This window comes from Phycomyces blakesleeanus (genome assembly GCF_001638985.1).
Source record: "Phycomyces blakesleeanus NRRL 1555(-) unplaced genomic scaffold PHYBLscaffold_34, whole genome shotgun sequence".
In the NCBI taxonomy this organism is placed as follows: Eukaryota; Fungi; Mucoromycota; class Mucoromycetes; order Mucorales; family Phycomycetaceae; genus Phycomyces; species Phycomyces blakesleeanus.
This window is the reverse complement of record NW_017265164.1, coordinates 312391-331201: the sequence shown is the minus strand read 5'-3', so window position 1 is coordinate 331201 and position 18811 is coordinate 312391. Positions and strand designations below refer to the sequence as shown.

The window sequence follows — 18811 nt, the reverse complement described above, 5'->3', positions numbered from 1 at the left end:
ACAAGAGTGTCAATATCACTCAATGTGTCATCCCAGGTACCTCCTGCTCGGCGGTCCCGCATTTCAAGGGTATTCATACTATGAGCGTGGGCATCGGCCACCTGCGCAAACAGCATACTTGTACTCTGGTTACGAAGTCTTTCTAAGGCACCGGCCGTATCCCAGTCGAACTCATCTTCGTCGTCTTGGTCTTCACCCTCGTCTTTGCTAGAGACCTTTTCTTTCTCACGCGATTCACCAGTTTCACGATTCATTTCCATTATCAACGAAAAGTCAAGGGTATATTCATTTCGGGGCATAAAGTCACCATGATGCTGATTTCGATCCGCAATATCCTCATCATCGTCTTCAATAAAGAATGACTTTTCGGCTACTGGAGTTGCAGCAGCGGAAGTATAAGGCGTCTTTTTGCCATAAAATGTCTGACCAGAAGCAAATAACCTTGAAGACTGCTGTTGCTGTTGTTGGATATCGGGATACCCTCCCGTCGAATATATATTTGAAACCTTGGAAAGTTTTGGACTTTTTTGGACCTTTGGACTTTTGGGAATAATAAGATTCTTTTGGGAAGAGGTAGAAAGCCGGCGCTTGAGTGAGTTTCTTCGAGAGCTAATGACATCCTCGGTACCATTCGCAGGTGAAGAGAGTCCGTCTCCAAACAGACGACTGGAAGTCTTGAGTGGGATCGGAATCAGATCACGATCGCTCCAGTCATCATCGCCAGTTTCCAGTGATATAAAGCTTGCAAAGGGTGATTTGTGCACAGATGGCGAGGATGGTACAGTGTCCATGGCATACAACGTTCCTTGCCATTCAGAAGTCTTTTCTTCTTCCTGGTGGTGGTGGTGGTGGGATTCTTCATTCTGATGGTACTCTTCTTGGTGATGGTCGTGGTGATATTCATCGACTGTTGTTTTCTCTGGATTTGTACTATCCACGTGGTCTCTCCAGTTCGCTTCTGGTGAAAGGCCCTCAAACTCTTCTACCACCCTCTCCTGATGATGTTCAAAAGCACTAGCCCATAAAAATAAGTAAGAAAAAAAGAAAAGAATTGCTTGTGCGCTTTCTATTTTTCAGAAATTGACAGTTTGCCTTACCTGTCAAGGGGTTCTTGATGGTGTTCATGTACTGAATCATTTTGCTGTTGGATATCCAATTCATTAGGTTGGGCAGCCTCTAGATCATCCACAATTTTCTCCATCTGGGCTTGCATATAATCTTCCATCTGCTTAGAAGAATCTGCTTCCCCGAGCTGCACCTCGGATCGATCCACTCTAGTTGTCTCTTCAACCCAGCTACGTGAAGTAGAAGCAGAATTTTGAGTTTCCCAAGGGAACACATGTTCTTCATTAGAATACCCATTGTGGTGATGTTGGGTTTGATGGGACTGGTCCTGGTGAGATTGGTGTTGGTGGTAGTGGTGGTCTCCTTCTTGAGTATTTTGTCTTTCCTGGTCTTGATATTGGTGCTGGGTATTATTATTATGATAATGGTTATTATGGTCTTGGTTGAAGCCTACACCATGACCTCCGTCCTTGTCCTCATTGTCATCAGGCTCATCAAATTTGTACTGAGAATAGTCATAACCAAGCAAGGTTTCTACTTGTGGTTTCGGTGGCCTGGGAGCTACCCAAACCGAGCGTTCATGTGTGGGCTGATCCCATTCATTCTTAAATGCATGCAGGTCGGGAAGACTGTCTTCATTGGCATGATAAACATCAGGTAAACCATAGGTCGGTGTCTGTTCAGGTGGCACGGACTAATGCAAAGTATAATAATGACATTTAAAAATAAATAAAAAATAATAATAATTTAAACGAATGTTTATTATAGTTTAATATAACTATATTTTACCATTGGCTCGGGAACCACCTGCACAGGCTCGGGAAGCCACGATGGAGTGCTGAGGGTAATATGAAGGGGTGGGAGAGGAGCTGTGTGACGCCGCTCATCGTATACTTGCATATCATCCTTAATACGTTTAGTATCCCATGCGTTCGTAAGAGTAGTTCCAAATAGCTCTATAGGCTTGCTTTGGAGTTCGCTGCTTAATATACAGCTCGATGGATCCAAAAAGCTAGAACACAGCTGGTGCGGCATGGTCTAAAAAAAAACACCCACTTTTGTTTCAGAACACTAATGCTAGTAGACTCACCGACCTATACAGAAATTGTTTTCTACTCTTTCGTACCTCTCCATAATGTTTCTTCCATGTATCCCACCAACATTGGACCAACTCACATAAACCTGGCCAGGCATTGCCCCGTGGAAAGACTTTGCCATCTGAAAACATCTGCCATTTCCATGGCTTGTCTTGTCCAATAAAGTGAGAGATAGCAATTGAATTTCGATATTGGACATGCGCAGGAGCGTAACTAACAAACAAAAAAACCAAACCCCCCTTGGTGTGTTAGATGCGATCTCCGGCGTCGTGTGAATTTCTTTGTCCGACTCGCTCATTACCTGTACTGTGCTGTAGGCGTGGTGTTGTAAATGAATGGCAATCGATGTTCAGGGGAAGTTGACCATTCACTAAAATAAGTATTAAGCAATCCCTGATCTCCACCTACAGAAAAAAAAGGTTTATTTCGTGTTAAACTAGTGATTTATCATTATCCTAAAAAATATATATGTATATAAAATTCTTCTTCTACTATCCTCTTTTTCTTTTTTATTCTTATCCGACTTACCATCGAATGAACCTCGCTGAGAAGCAAGTTCAACAAGCTCACTATAAACAGATTCGGATGGTTCTGCAACAAATACGCCAGAATTGAAGCAATCAGGCCATCCAGCATCTGGGGCAGCCGAAAAGGCCGGCCAGTCAAACAAATCATCGACGTTGCGGAGGGGAAGAGTGTCAGCGTCCAAAAAGACGATTTTGGTGTACTGAGTCAGACGCCAGGCATGAAGTTTTGTAAAGGTGATGTCTAGTTCAGGGCGGCCCAAGAGTTGCAAGTTTGCATCGTCGTTTGATCGCAAGGTGTTGACATGGACAACATTACAGACCTTGGCCAACTGAAGACACGCATTTTTAGATACCTCAGGTGTGACAAGACAGACGATAGGTCTAGTGGTGTTTAGATCACGAAGACGGTGGGCTAGCACAAGTGCACCAGGACAATATGAATCGGTTGCTACAAGGGTAACAAAGGCCTCCATATGGTTCGTTTATTTTTTTTTTGCTTATTTTTGAAAGAGCAAATGAAAGAAGAGGAAGAGAAAAGGGTAAAATAGGCCGTAAGGTTGTTGTGTATACCCAAATGTGTGTTGTGTATGTGTGTTGTGTGTTGTGTTTGCTTTTGTTACACTTGGATTTCTATTTTGTATTTAAAGTTCCATCGCCCCAAGATTTCATGTAGGATAAGGGAAGTCCCAACTAATAATTTTAATTGTGTTTTATTTTATTTTATTCTTCATTTTATTCTGTCGCTTGGACCAGCTAGTTTACTCTATTTAGACATCACACAGGAGTACAGCCTATGTTAAGATGTTATCTTAAAGAAGCTTCAAGCGGCCAGTAACTTCATTGATAAGTTCGATAGGTCCTTATTATCCCAAAATAACAATTATAATAATTAGTAACATTTTTTTTTGGGATATTGTTACTAGTACAACTTACCTGGTCCAATACCAAGCACAGTCTTGGATCCAGCAGCAATCTGAGTACGGCCAGCATCTCGAATACTCTGGGCAGTCAAATTGAGACTGAGGGCAATTGCCTGGAGTTCGTCACTAGAAAGAGAGAAAGAGATTGTTGGTGATTTGTAATCTTCGCTGCATGTGATACATGTTCACTTACAGCATCTCCTCACTGTCTGCCTTCAGAGCCACCTTGGCTTGTCCCGAATATTCCCAGGCACGGAGGATCTACATCAGGAGTTAACAATGGCAATCCGTTTTTATCTAAATTGTTTTTTTTTCTGTGTTTTTTTTTCTGGGTACGTTATGTTACCTCAAGATTTCCTTGCTTGATAGACTTGTAACAGGCCAAGGTAGCATGACCGCACTATATTCAACAAGTATATATAAGATACCATTCTTTTAATTCCCCAACTCTACACCCAAGCTACATGTTCAAAGCATATCCTTTACCTGAGCAGCAATTTTGCCCTTTGTCATGCCCAAATCAGAACGGACAACAAGCACCTAAGAAAATTTTTTTTGAAAAAAATAACAAAGATAAATATATAAATATATATAAAATCACCATCTGATAAGCATAATACCATTTTGTAGTCCTTGTATTTAGACGCGTCCAGCTTTCCAGCAGGCTGTTCATCCAATTCCTCTTCTTCTTCAGACTCTTCTTGAGAAATTTCTGCAGCTACTATCTTTTCAGCGCTCACTTTCCCAATTTCTTTGTCATTGTCCTATCCAAAAAAATACACACGCAACTGATTCATTTACCATTTTTTTACATGTTTTTTTTTTTAAAAAAAAACGTTTTTCTAAATATTTCTATTTTTTGTTGTTGTTGTTGTTGCTATTTATTTACCTTCTTGGTGCCTAATGCCTTGCCTATCAGAACACCAGTAATAAGAGCTACAGTAGCAGTAACTGCAAGCTCAATGAAAGGGTAATTGCTCGATGGTTTGGATGACAGACTGCACGACATTTCGCTTAATCACACTTGGACATCGTTCCTCTTTCAAGACTACTTTGATCAGCCCAGGGAAGTCGTGACTGTGTTTAGCAATCTAATCCAAAATCTCCTCCCCTTTTTGGCGTTCTATAGAAGGTGCGGAGTTAGAAAACCTAAGTAAAAGGCCAAATCTGTAACCATTTTCAAGCATAGGGAGTATTGTAACAATTTAAGCAGTGAAAGTTTGTGAAGATTTTACTAGTAAAAATGTAAGCAACTCGGGCACGTGACTTACTCAGAGTATCCTTCTTAGCACTCGAAGCAGAAAATATAAACCAGTGATCTTGAATATTGAACGCCTGTACAGAACAGACCCAGACCTTAAGTTTACGACTGATGTTTTCTTTTTGATTTACGTAAAATCTCAAGTTAATTTAGTGACTACTGGTTGTAATCTCACTACATCACTGAAGGCTGGGTCTAATGCAGTATTAGTTTCTTTAAAGAATGCCAATATTGTAAAGAGATTTACTAAAATAAAGACAATTGTCATTGTTATTACCAGCACTAGCCACTAAATTAAAAAAGGAATTCTACTAAATCAAAAAGAAAAGGCACTATTTCGCGCTTAAGATCCTGTATCATTTATGAGGAAATATAAACACCCCGGCTTTTGCTATACTAGCTTTATACGGCACCCTTTAAAAACCCTTTAATTTATCTTTACAGTGGTTCATCTTTCTTTATGCTTATGCACTGAGCCATGAACATGGATCTATTTGAGGAACATCGAGACAAATTGAAAGACTATGGTATTAAATGTTCATCTTGGATAAGTTCAACAGGTATTGACAGTGTTTGGGTAGCTTTTTGGACACCAGTTGAAGAATAATTGTTCGACGTAACTAAATACGATGAAATATTGTACAAGAGAACTGTGATAAATAAGCAGACATGTTATGACCACTTGTCATCAGAAATAGACTATGTACTTCAGCACTCGAGAAAATGCTACTTTTGTTCCTCACACCAAATCGCTACGACGAAAGCTACAAAAACTGAAAAGAGATGAGACTAACAAAATGATTTGGTTCGATCTTGTTTTCAGAATAATGAAATTCAACTATTAACAGCCAGTTGCAGAAGGAAAGTTGATGGTTACAGACTTTAAAAAAAACAGCAAAAATGATTGGTTCCACCACTAGCAAACGTCAAATTGAGTGGGCCATAGAGACAAGGAGCGAAAAGCAGCAAAAAGTAAAGGCGTCTCAAGTCATGGAACAGGTTGAATACGATATCCTTTATGCGGAAGGAAATAATATTTCAGTCGGTACAACTATCAAAAAGCCTCTCAACTTTTCCATGAAAGTAAGATCCGAAAGCTCAGTGCTCGCGAGAGAAAAATTATGACGCAAGTATGGTTATGTAAGATCTAGACAGGACAGGACAAGGAAGAAAGGCTGGCAAGGGTTCTAGGTGCTTTCACAAGACAAGACAAGGGGACAAAACAAGAAGACTGAAGTCAAAGCGGACAGAAAGAGTTGGGTAGAAACAAAGATAGTTGAATATCGTTTATTACTTGAATTGTTAAAGACGTTTATATTGTTAGAAAAGAATATAAAGCTATATAATAAACTGTATAAAATGATACTGGTATGTATCTGTGGAATTTGTTAGATAGTGTCAGAACTGGTAATAAAAAGTTATTTTTGGAAGAAAGGTATATTTCTAGCAATCTGCTTAAATCCGATATATTAGGAGTTGGCTATCTTCAGTCTTAGACTTGGTTGACCCTTCAAGCTCTTGTAAAAAACTATGGTTCTCTGATGAAGCTTGGACTCAAATTATATCTCTGTCTTGAATTATTGTCAATGTTGCCTGATTTAACCAATCGATGGTTAATTATTTCCAAAGTAAGTTCTACGCTATTTCGATATGTTTTGACTGCCTTTTTTCAACTAGACTGTTGCAGCATCAAACAGCATTACATTGGGGCTGAATTATGTTTATAAAGTTTATTCAAAACAGAACAATCAAAACAAAGATTATATTAAAATCTTTGAAAATAAGTAATTCCTGATATATAATATGTCTTTCTTTGAATATATATTTAAGATGGATCATAATATAGTCTGACCTTGGCGAACACATACCCACATTTGTTGAAAAAGAATGAAGTGCACAACAATGATTATTCATAGAGCGATCTTTCGAGAATTGTATGGCGTCCTATATTTGAACTACTATTGCCACCAAACCAACAAAACCAACAAAACCTTATAATCGAAATTGAAGACACAGTCGGTCTTATGTCCCAAGAGCATAAATAAGACCTATATAGTGATATTCTGAACATTATGGCCTTCAAAATTGGTGTTATAGTGACTTTTAAGAACGACAGAAAAGAAATCGACGCTGTGTGCGGAGAACTAGCAAGAAATGATGTAGATAGTAAAACAGCAATCTAACGGAAACGACGGTTCCGGGTGGGTCTCAAACTTTCTATCTAACCAGACTAATAAATTTTGACTACATGTCCAGGGTCCAGTATCTTTCTCTAATCCTTCAGGGCAAAATGGGGTGTCTTAAAAAAACTCAGTATATTCATTGTATGCATTAGCTTTACTACTTTGTGTTAACTTATCTCTCCTCAGACACCTAACTCTCATTGTTTTAAGAGCCACAATCTGCATTTAGGCAACTTGATAATAAAATCGTGGTTCATACAAAAAACAAATCGTATGTGTTCAATCAATAGCCCTGAATTTAGACTTGACAATAAAGAAAAAATAATTAGTCACATATCCACTACATCAATGGCCAGTTATGCAAAGAACTATAGGGAATCGTTGTCATCAGATTGTGATACAATCCTGTTAGATATATTACTAGTTATTGACCTGCTTACGCGTATCATATTTTTATCTTTCTTTCATCAACATATTCCCAGAGTTTAATAGAACCGACTGGTAAGTAGCACCCATTCACTTTTTTCTGCAAAGCACAAAATAGAATCTTTAAGAATATTCTGTATTCTGACTAGCATTAATTATTCCAACAAGAATCAATCTTTAGGGACCATGTGGAGTTATTCCTTGCCCAAAAAAGGGCATGATTTGTGGTTTGGTAGGGTCAAAATGTCGTCTACCTAGAATTAGCGTAACTAATAGCTTGTATTTTTTGGTTTATATCTTTCTTCGTGCAAATAATTAAGCCTTTTGATATCTCATATTAATATATTAGTATATATAGTGAATTCTAATATCTTACTTCGATCTAATTCCAAAAGGCTTTATTTTATTAATGAAAAAGGCTGGTACTATTATATTCAATAATTATATATTTCTTTGCAATTATTTAAATAGTAACTCGACTGAAATATGTCTATAGCTTGTATCATTTATTTCCCATTCAATTTTTCAAATATACTCTTATTTAAAACTATTCAAACAGCAACTTAAACAAATAAATATCTTTGGCTTGTACCATATACTTCTCAAGCAGTTTATTAAATAGTTCTGTGCAAGAATATATATATTTCGGCTGCAAAAGATTTTGATTAAAATTAAATCCGATCCGAGCTATAAGCAACATGATGTGGTTTAATACACTCTTATAACAGCTTGATCCACTGGATATTTATGGATCAATTAACACTCTACTTCCTTTAATTCGCTTTATCTCTTATTTTCTTTTTATTTATAAGTCTAATCCAAGTTGATATATATCTATATATTATCAAGTTATTTTAAAATGAATTGTGTTCATATACTAAAAGTTACTCTAGGACTATATATATATAATCTGTTAATATATTTCAGATGAGCTCTTACACCTACCTTTTTTCCCTCTTTAATACACACGCACACACTCGGGGATCTGTCTACCAGTCAATTGGCTGCACTGGTACAATATATACGATATTGTCTATTTCCTTTTATATCTTTTTACAAACTAAGGGTTCTAATGGACAATTTGGACAGCACGCACTTTTTTGTAAGCTGGTATTACCAATCGGTGGTGCAGACAGCCTTTGTGTATCCACAAGTGAAAGAATCAAAGCAGGGTCCATTGACAGGGATACTGTTACCCATACGAAGGTTTAAAAACCGTATGGTACTCACTTACAATCGTTGAGAGAGGACTGTGTATTCAAAACCCTTCACTGTGCTGTAACCAAAACAAAAAAATCTTATTAATGATGGCTTGAATCTTCTTTCGACATTCCGCCATCCCAGTCAAGAATCTTCATTCCTGTTGGGGATCGTCATTCATATTGTATTGCAACTCAAAGTGGATTGAAAGCGATGCAATACTAAAAGGAAGCGCACTCTTTTGAAAAATAAAAATAAAAAAAGAAATACTCTTTATTTTGTCTTTTTGACGACTGTTCACTGTATATGTGGCTCTAACAAAAAATATGCCCTTGGTCAAACCTTCGTGTCCCTATAAACTTCGCCCTGCTCTCAAAGTCGACAGTCATCGCCAATCTATTGTTTTCTTTTTTGAAACCTGGGCCAACACTAGCTTCGCCGCACTATCAAAATTGACACCAACAACCATACTATTTCTTTACTTTATTACAACAGTAAAAATAAAAATTGAAATAATAGCCATATAACAAAATCTCGACACTCAAAAGCAATACACTATTTTCTTCTACACTTAGAGTGTCATACACTACCATTCTCAGAATTAGTTTTCAACTTTTGCACATATATACTATTCATATCATTATACTTCTGAAACCTTCTTATTCCATTCCATCGCATATAACTTTCAAAGCTTTCGACTTTTAGTATACCTTTGTGTGACTGATTCTAAATCAGGCGGACACTACCGAGCATAACAGCCCACTATAGAAATCGTTTTTTTTTATCAGTGTATACCATGGATGTCAAAACTCTGTCCCACGCATCACATACACGGGCAACCTACAAATACTGCCTACAAATAACATCTTTCTTTAACCCACTACTTACTTTTCACTATATAAAAAGAATATACTACTATTAAAGCTTTATACTTTTAAATAAAAGTAAAATAAAATAAAATCACAGTCTTGTTCTCATATAGTATATTTAGATTATATTATTTTACTCCATATACTTTTGATAATAAATTGAATTTTAATTTTACGTCAATATTTTTTAGAAAGAATATATCTATAATTCTTTTTCTTTTTGTTTTATTTTTCTATTTGTGCCTGTGCTTATATTTGTTTAGATTGTTTTCCGATAGGTATATCTTCCTTGTATAAGCTTTGTAAAATATACTATACTAAAACTTATATTAAATAGAATGAATAGATTATAAAATAATATAAAAAAGTAATAAATAATGTACACAGTAAAATTTAATGCTCAAGATATATATTATTTATTAGTCAACCAATAAAGGGTGAGTATGCACAATAAGCAAAACACATATAGTTTAACCAATAAGTAATGAGTATGCACAATGAGTAAAATACATATAGTTTAACCAATAAGTAATAAGTATGCGCAATGAGTAAAGTACATATAGTTTAACCAATAAGTAATAAGTATGCGCAATGAGTAAAGTACATATAGTTTAACCAATAAATAATGAGTATATATGATTATTAACTACATTAAACCCTTAGTTATAAGCTAAAGTAAACTTGTATGATTACTAAGATATGTATTTTTAGTCAACCAATAAATAATACTTATGCATCATTATTAAGAACTATATATCTTTGCAAACCAGTAAAGTATGTAGCTTCACTATGAGTAAGAAATATTTTATTGGTTAAAAGACTAGTAGATATGCAAGATTAAACAGAGTTATATTCTCAGTTAACCAATAGAGAGTAAATATTCATATTCATAAGACATATATTTTTAGTCAACCAATAAATAGTAAATGTATATCATTATTAAGAATGGTATTTTTTGCTAACCAATAAAGAATGCAGCCTCAAGATTTGTAAAGTTGTTTTGCAGCTAAATCAAGAAAGGTGCATATGCAGGATGAATGAGAATTACAATTTCAGTTAACCAATAAAAAAAAGAATATATAATATCAGCAGTATGATTCTGTCCAGATCGGCCGCCTATTACGTTCGATCTGGACTGAATGGATATTTCCGACAATCTCGGACCACTGGAATCCAAAAGAAAATAATATCGTAAAAACATATACAATAGTAATAATAACTTTACTTTCTTATAAACATAAAGCTTGTATCATATATCTCTTAAATAATTTCAAAATAATCCATATATCTTGTCTCCTTAAGATTCTAATTAAAATTATATTGGTTTTAAGCTATAGATAATGATACAATATACATTTTAATATATTCTTATAACCGATTTGTTCTATGATATATATATATATAGTAATTGTTCACAATTACATGGTTCTTTTTTTTGTTAATACTTTAAATGTATGATAGACATTATATATATATATATATATATATATATATATATATATTCATACAGTTAAAGCTATGTTTTCTAGTGTGTTTAATATATGTAATACTATCTAGATGCGGACCCATTTTTTTTTATAATTACACTCGGTGGAATTTAATCAAAGAATAATAACCTACACAATAATATTATCGAGTTATTTTGAAACAGTCGGTATTTATAGTCAAAATTTTACCCTATAACTATATATATATAAACTGCTATTGTATCTTGAATACACTATTAGGTATATATATATATTCTTCTTCTTCTCTTCAACATACACTGATACAAACATACAACACAAATCACTATTGATCTATATATTTATATATAGCTTTTACTTTATTTTAGATATACTGTTCAGCCTATTTTCATTCTTCCCTTCAACATACGCCCACGCACATGCCCATGCACACGCACATGCGCCCACACACACTCAGGCATCTGTCTACCAGTCAATTGGCTGCACCAATATAAAATATACAATATCGTCTATATCGTTTTATGTCCTCTTACAAACTAAGGATGTGAATTGGTAATTTGGGCAGTGTGCACTTTTTTGTAAACTTGTATTACCAATCGGTGGTGCAGGCAGCCTTTGTGTACCCGATAGTAAAAGAACCATAGCAGGACCCATTGACAGGGACACTTTTATCCATATGGAGGTTGAAATACCACTTAGTATTCACTCAAAACTATTCAGAGAGAAGTGTGTATTAAAATAACCTTTTCTGTGCCGCAACCAAACCAAAAATAAAACTTTTTTAACGATGGCTTGAATCTTCTTTCAACATTCCCTACATTCCTACATCCCTGTCGAAGATCTTCATTCCTGTTGGGGATCGTCATTCATATTGTATTGCAACTCAAAGTGGACCGAAAGCGACGCAATACAAAAAGGAAGCGCACTCTTTTTAAAAAAAACCAAAATATTCTTTGTTTTATCTTTTAGACGGCTGTCCATAGTATATATGAGTCGAACAAGAAATAGGCCCTCAGTCATACTTTCGTGTCCTTATAAACTTTTCAACGCTTTAAAAACCGACACCAATAACTACAATATTCTTTTTTTTTATTACGCCTAACAACACCAGCTACACAACGCTATCAAAAGTGCTATATACCACTGTTCTCAGAACTACCTTTAAACTTTTGCACGCACATAACACTTGTATGCTTATACTTCCAAGACTGTCTTCAGTGATAATGATCTCATCCCATCATACATATTCTCCAAAGCTTCCGACTTTTACTATATCTTTAAATAACTGGTTCTAAACCAAACAGAAATCACCCATCACAAAGTCCTGCCATAGCAATCTCTCTTTATAGGCGCACACAATAATTCTCAAGTCTATAATAATAATAAAATTGTTACACACCCTAATTCTCAAACCTATCTTATATAAAAAAAATTATTTCTTACACACTGCCTCCGTCTATCTCACTATCCTACACTCTTTACACAGCACAAATACTCTACTATCAAAACCTTCTTGATATCTTTAAAACAAAATCGCTGTTACACTACACTCTCATTCTTCTTTAGCCTTTCACTTTAATCAATTCGACTCGGTCTCCACCTACCCACTTATCTTATTTATTTTACTATATTTAAATAGACAAAACAAATAGAAGCTATAATGATTTATATATGTACTTGCTTTAATTACAAGCATATTATTCATTTATCTAGGTTTAGAAAAATATTATAAGAGATGTATGTGTAGTTAAGATGTGTGTAGTTGAGATTTGTATATGTGTGTATGTAGTTGAGGTTTGTATATATATGTGTGTATAGTTGAAGTTTGTATATGTATGTGTGTAGTTGAGGTTTGTATATATGTGTGTGTAGCTGAGGTATGTGAAAAGGGTGGAGTGGTGTAGGGGGTGCAATAATGAGAGGCTTAGGAAGATCGAGAGTAAAGGTCAGAGTATTCTTGAGAAAACCGCAAAACTATAATGTTGCTCATTCTTCATAAACAATATTTGAAGCTAATGAGCTCTGTCTAAAAAACAATCTAAGCGCTCAGCTTTCATATCCGTAGTAAAGTTATGAATTCTATATACATAAACAGCAATGCTTTTGCGATGAACATGCATTGAGTAACAGCTTTATCATAAAAAAAAGGCGTAGCTATCTTCCTAAGTAAGTATGCTTCCCATCTAAAACAAGTATATAATCATATAAAAGTCAAAATTAATTGACCAAAAATTGAAGTCCAATTACTTTGACATTATACTCTATAGCTAACTAATATCTTATACTCTTTGGCTTATATCTTTGTGCGTGCAGATAATGAAGCCTTTCAATATCGCATATTAATATATTAGTGTATAAAGTAAATTCCAAAATGATTTATTTTATTACTGAAAAATGCTGCTACTACTATATTTGGTAATTATCGAAGTAGTAGTTTGACAAAAACATATAGCTTGTATCATTAACTTCTCATCCAATTTCTCAAATATACTCTCTTTTAGAATTATTTAAACAGTGAATTACAAAAGTATATATATATATAGCTTATACGGTATACTTCTCAATCAATTGGTTAAATAATTCTGAGCAAGGATCGATATATTTTGCTTAAAATGAAATCCGATCCGAGCTATAAGCAACAAGATGTGTTTTAATGTGCTTTTAAAATAATTCGATCCATTGGATATTTATGGATCAATTAACACCTTACTTTCCTTAATTACTTTTCTCTCTATTTTTCTCTTTTTCTTTCTTTTTCTCTCTTGCTCTTTCTCCCTTGCTCTTTCTCCCTTGCTCTCTCTCACTCTCGCACTTTATGTTTATCTACCACAAATCTCTATCTCGTTGATCTCTCTTCTTCTTGGACAATTACATCCTTAAGATAACACGCCGTGTGATAAATCCATATACCGAAAGTCACTGTAGGATTATATATATAATCTGGTAGTGTATTTCAGATAAGCTCTTACACCTATCTCTTTTCTCTTTCCAGTATACACGCACACACTCAGGCATCTGTCTACGAGTCAATTGGCTGCACCAATATAAAATATACTATATTATCTATCTTGTTTTATGTCTTCTTAGAAACTAAGGATGCTAATTGATAATTCGGACAGTGTACACTTTTTGTAAGCTGGTATTACCAATCGGTGGTGCAGACAGCCTTTGTGTACCCGATAGTAAAATAACCATAGCAGGGCCCATTTACAGGGATACTGTTATCCATACGGGGGTTTAAATACCACCCAGCGTTCACTTAGAGTCGTTGAAAGAGGATAGTATATTAATGTGACCTTCACTACGTCGTAATCAAAACAAAAAATTCTTTTTTAACGATGGGTTGAATCTTCTTTCAACATTCCCTACATTCCTCCATCCTTGTCAAGGATCTTCATTTTTGTTGGGGATCGTCATTCATAAAATATTACAACTTAAAGTAGACAGAAACTGTTGCAATATAAAAAGAGAGCACACTCTTTTGAAAAAAAAATCGAGATACTCCTTATTTTATCTTTTTCACAACTGTTCACTGTATACGCGACTCTAACAAAAACAAGCCCTTGGTCAAACCTTTGTGTCCCTATAAACTTCTCAATGCTTTAAAAATCGACGGTGATCCCCACAGTATTGTTTTCTTTTTTCAAACTTGCACTAGCAACCGCTTCACACCGCTTTCAAAGTCAACGAGCATCACCACAGCAACGTTTTCTTTTTTGAAACCTGTACCAGCACCAGCTTCACCGCACTATCAAAATTGAAACCAACAACCACAGCAACACTTTCTTTTTTGAAGCCTGTACCAACACTAGCTTCGCTGCACTATCAAAATTAAAACCAACAACCACAGTAATGTTTTCTTTTTTGAAACCTGGGCCAACACTAGCTTCGCCGCACTATCAAAATTAAAACCAACAACCACAGTAATGTTTTCTTTTTTGAAACCTGGGCCAACACTAGCTTCGCCGCACTATCAAAATTAAAACCAACAACCACAGCAACACTTTCTTTTTTGAAGCCTGTACCAACACTAGCTTCGCCGCACTATCAAAATTGAAACCAACAACCACAGTAACGTTTTCTTTTTTGAAACCTGTGCCAACACCAGCTTCGCCGCACTATCAAAATTGAAACCAACAACCACAGTAATGTTTTCTTTTTTGAAACCTGGGCCAACACTAGCTTCGCCGCACTATCAAAATTGACACCAACAACCATACTATTTCTTTACTTTATTACAACAGTAAAAATAAAAATTGAAATAATAGCCATATAACAAAATCTCGACACTCAAAAGCAATACACTATTTTCTTCTACACTTAGAGTGTCATACACTACCATTCTCAGAATTAGTTTTCAACTTTTGCACATATATACTATTCATATCATTATACTTCTGAAACCTTCTTATTCCATTCCATCGCATATAACTTTCAAAGCTTTCGACTTTTAGTATACCTTTGTGTGACTGATTCTAAATCAGGCGGACACTACCGAGCATAACAGCCCACTATAGAAATCGTTTTTTTTTATCAGTGTATACCATGGATGTCAAAACTCTGTCCCACGCATCACATACACGGGCAACCTACAAATACTGCCTACAAATAACATCTTTCTTTAACCCACTACTTACTTTTCACTATATAAAAAGAATATACTACTATTAAAGCTTTATACTTTTAAATAAAAGTAAAATAAAATAAAATCACAGTCTTGTTCTCATATAGTATATTTAGATTATATTATTTTACTCCATATACTTTTGATAATAAATTGAATTTTAATTTTACGTCAATATTTTTTAGAAAGAATATATCTATAATTCTTTTTCTTTTTGTTTTATTTTTCTATTTGTGCCTGTGCTTATATTTGTTTAGATTGTTTTCCGATAGGTATATCTTCCTTGTATAAGCTTTGTAAAATATACTATACTAAAACTTATATTAAATAGAATGAATAGATTATAAAATAATATAAAAAAGTAATAAATAATGTACACAGTAAAATTTAATGCTCAAGATATATATTATTTATTAGTCAACCAATAAAGGGTGAGTATGCACAATAAGCAAAACACATATAGTTTAACCAATAAGTAATGAGTATGCACAATGAGTAAAATACATATAGTTTAACCAATAAGTAATAAGTATGCGCAATGAGTAAAGTACATATAGTTTAACCAATAAGTAATAAGTATGCGCAATGAGTAAAGTACATATAGTTTAACCAATAAATAATGAGTATATATGATTATTAACTACATTAAACCCTTAGTTATAAGCTAAAGTAAACTTGTATGATTACTAAGATATGTATTTTTAGTCAACCAATAAATAATACTTATGCATCATTATTAAGAACTATATATCTTTGCAAACCAGTAAAGTATGTAGCTTCACTATGAGTAAGAAATATTTTATTGGTTAAAAGACTAGTAGATATGCAAGATTAAACAGAGTTATATTCTCAGTTAACCAATAGAGAGTAAATATTCATATTCATAAGACATATATTTTTAGTCAACCAATAAATAGTAAATGTATATCATTATTAAGAATGGTATTTTTTGCTAACCAATAAAGAATGCAGCCTCAAGATTTGTAAAGTTGTTTTGCAGCTAAATCAAGAAAGGTGCATATGCAGGATGAATGAGAATTACAATTTCAGTTAACCAATAAAAAAAAGAATATATAATATCAGCAGTATGATTCTGTCCAGATCGGCCGCCTATTACGTTCGATCTGGACTGAATGGATATTTCCGACAATCTCGGACCACTGGAATCCAAAAGAAAATAATATCGTAAAAACATATACAATAGTAATAATAACTTTACTTTCTTATAAACATAAAGCTTGTATCATATATCTCTTAAATAATTTCAAAATAATCCATATATCTTGTCTCCTTAAGATTCTAATTAAAATTATATTGGTTTTAAGCTATAGATAATGATACAATATACATTTTAATATATTCTTATAACCGATTTGTTCTATGATATATATATATATAGTAATTGTTCACAATTACATGGTTCTTTTTTTTGTTAATACTTTAAATGTATGATAGACATTATATATATATATATATATATATATATATATATATTCATACAGTTAAAGCTATGTTTTCTAGTGTGTTTAATATATGTAATACTATCTAGATGCGGACCCATTTTTTTTTATAATTACACTCGGTGGAATTTAATCAAAGAATAATAACCTACACAATAATATTATCGAGTTATTTTGAAACAGTCGGTATTTATAGTCAAAATTTTACCCTATAACTATATATATATAAACTGCTATTGTATCTTGAATACACTATTAGGTATATATATATATTCTTCTTCTTCTCTTCAACATACACTGATACAAACATACAACACAAATCACTATTGATCTATATATTTATATATAGCTTTTACTTTATTTTAGATATACTGTTCAGCCTATTTTCATTCTTCCCTTCAACATACGCCCACGCACATGCCCATGCACACGCACATGCGCCCACACACACTCAGGCATCTGTCTACCAGTCAATTGGCTGCACCAATATAAAATATACAATATCGTCTATATCGTTTTATGTCCTCTTACAAACTAAGGATGTGAATTGGTAATTTGGGCAGTGTGCACTTTTTTGTAAACTTGTATTACCAATCGGTGGTGCAGGCAGCCTTTGTGTACCCGATAGTAAAAGAACCATAGCAGGACCCATTGACAGGGACACTTTTATCCATATGGAGGTTGAAATACCACTTAGTATTCACTCAAAACTATTCAGAGAGAAGTGTGTATTAAAATAACCTTTTCTGTGCCGCAACCAAACCAAAAATAAAACTTTTTTAACGATGGCTTGAATCTTCTTTCAACATTCCCTACATTCCTACATCCCTGTCGAAGATCTTCATTCCTGTTGGGGATCGTCATTCATATTGTATTGCAACTCAAAGTGGACCGAAAGCGACGCAATACAAAAAGGAAGCGCACTCTTTTTAAAAAAAACCAAAATATTCTTTGTTTTATCTTTTAGACGGCTGTCCATAGTATATATGAGTCGAACAAGAAATAGGCCCTCAGTCATACTTTCGTGTCCTTATAAACTTTTCAACGCTTTAAAAACCGACACCAATAACTACAATATTCTTTTTTTTTATTACGCCTAACAACACCAGCTGCACAACGCTATCAAAAGTGCTATATACCACTGTTCTCAGAACTACCTTTAAACTTTTGCACGCACATAACACTTGTATGCTTATACTTCCAAGACTGTCTTCAGTGATAATGATCTCATCCCATCATACATATTCTCCAAAGCTTCCGACTTTTACTATATCTTTAAATAACTGGTTCTAAACCAAACAGAAATCACCCATCACAAAGTCCTGCCATAGCAATCTCTCTTTATAGGCGCACACAATAATTCTCAAGTCTATAATAATAATAACATTGTTACACACCCTAATTCTCAAACCTATCTTATATAAAAAAAATTATTTCTTACACACTGCCTCCGTCTATCTCACTATCCTACACTCTTTACACAGCACAAATACTCTACTATCAAAACCTTCTTGATATCTTTAAAACAAAATCGCTGTTATACTACACTCTCATTCTTCTTTAGCCTTTCACTTTAATCAATTCGACTCGGTCTCCACCTACCCACTTATCTTATTTATTTTACTATATTTAAATAGACAAAACAAATAGAAGCTATAATGATTTATATATGTACTTGCTTTAATTACAAGCATATTATTCATTATCTAGGTT

The 18811-nt window shown here is 34.2% G+C and overlaps 6 protein-coding genes across 6 annotated transcripts; 1 reads left to right on the top strand and 5 right to left on the bottom strand.

The window, feature by feature from the left end:
• Positions 1 to 2128: 2128 nt before the first annotated feature.
• On the bottom strand, positions 2129 to 3162 carry PHYBLDRAFT_119040 (glycosyltransferase family 8 protein; the record flags this gene model as incomplete). Its single annotated transcript, XM_018428663.1, has 3 exons — positions 2129 to 2375; positions 2464 to 2566; positions 2691 to 3162. The coding sequence occupies 3 exons, from the start codon at positions 3160 to 3162 to the stop codon at positions 2129 to 2131; spliced, it is 822 nt and encodes a 273-aa protein (XP_018284744.1).
• A 336-nt stretch (positions 3163 to 3498) lies between these two features.
• Positions 3499 to 4122, bottom strand: PHYBLDRAFT_156650 (hypothetical protein; the record flags this gene model as incomplete). Its single annotated transcript, XM_018433506.1, has 5 exons — positions 3499 to 3548; positions 3623 to 3735; positions 3803 to 3870; positions 3956 to 4009; positions 4096 to 4122. The coding sequence occupies 5 exons, from the start codon at positions 4120 to 4122 to the stop codon at positions 3499 to 3501; spliced, it is 312 nt and encodes a 103-aa protein (XP_018284743.1).
• A 1648-nt stretch (positions 4123 to 5770) lies between these two features.
• PHYBLDRAFT_174996 (hypothetical protein) lies at positions 5771 to 6915 on the top strand (the record flags this gene model as incomplete). The annotated part of the gene is made up of 4 exons (XM_018437389.1): positions 5771 to 5953; positions 6263 to 6277; positions 6367 to 6498; positions 6787 to 6915. The coding sequence occupies 4 exons, from the start codon at positions 5771 to 5773 to the stop codon at positions 6913 to 6915; spliced, it is 459 nt and encodes a 152-aa protein (XP_018284742.1).
• A 3718-nt stretch (positions 6916 to 10633) lies between these two features.
• PHYBLDRAFT_174995 (hypothetical protein) lies at positions 10634 to 11880 on the bottom strand (the record flags this gene model as incomplete). The annotated part of the gene is made up of 4 exons (XM_018437388.1): positions 10634 to 10714; position 11225; positions 11608 to 11708; positions 11758 to 11880. The coding sequence occupies 4 exons, from the start codon at positions 11878 to 11880 to the stop codon at positions 10634 to 10636; spliced, it is 306 nt and encodes a 101-aa protein (XP_018284741.1).
• Positions 11881 to 14657: 2777 nt separating this feature from the next.
• PHYBLDRAFT_152247 (hypothetical protein) lies at positions 14658 to 15232 on the bottom strand (the record flags this gene model as incomplete). The annotated part of the gene is made up of 4 exons (XM_018432874.1): positions 14658 to 14762; positions 14886 to 14984; positions 15040 to 15132; positions 15182 to 15232. 4 exons carry the CDS (start codon positions 15230 to 15232, stop codon positions 14658 to 14660), a joined length of 348 nt encoding a protein of 115 aa, XP_018284740.1.
• A 1485-nt stretch (positions 15233 to 16717) lies between these two features.
• Positions 16718 to 17962, bottom strand: PHYBLDRAFT_174993 (hypothetical protein; the record flags this gene model as incomplete). The annotated part of the gene is made up of 4 exons (XM_018437387.1): positions 16718 to 16798; position 17307; positions 17690 to 17790; positions 17840 to 17962. 4 exons carry the CDS (start codon positions 17960 to 17962, stop codon positions 16718 to 16720), a joined length of 306 nt encoding a protein of 101 aa, XP_018284739.1.
• Positions 17963 to 18811: the final 849 nt, after the last annotated feature.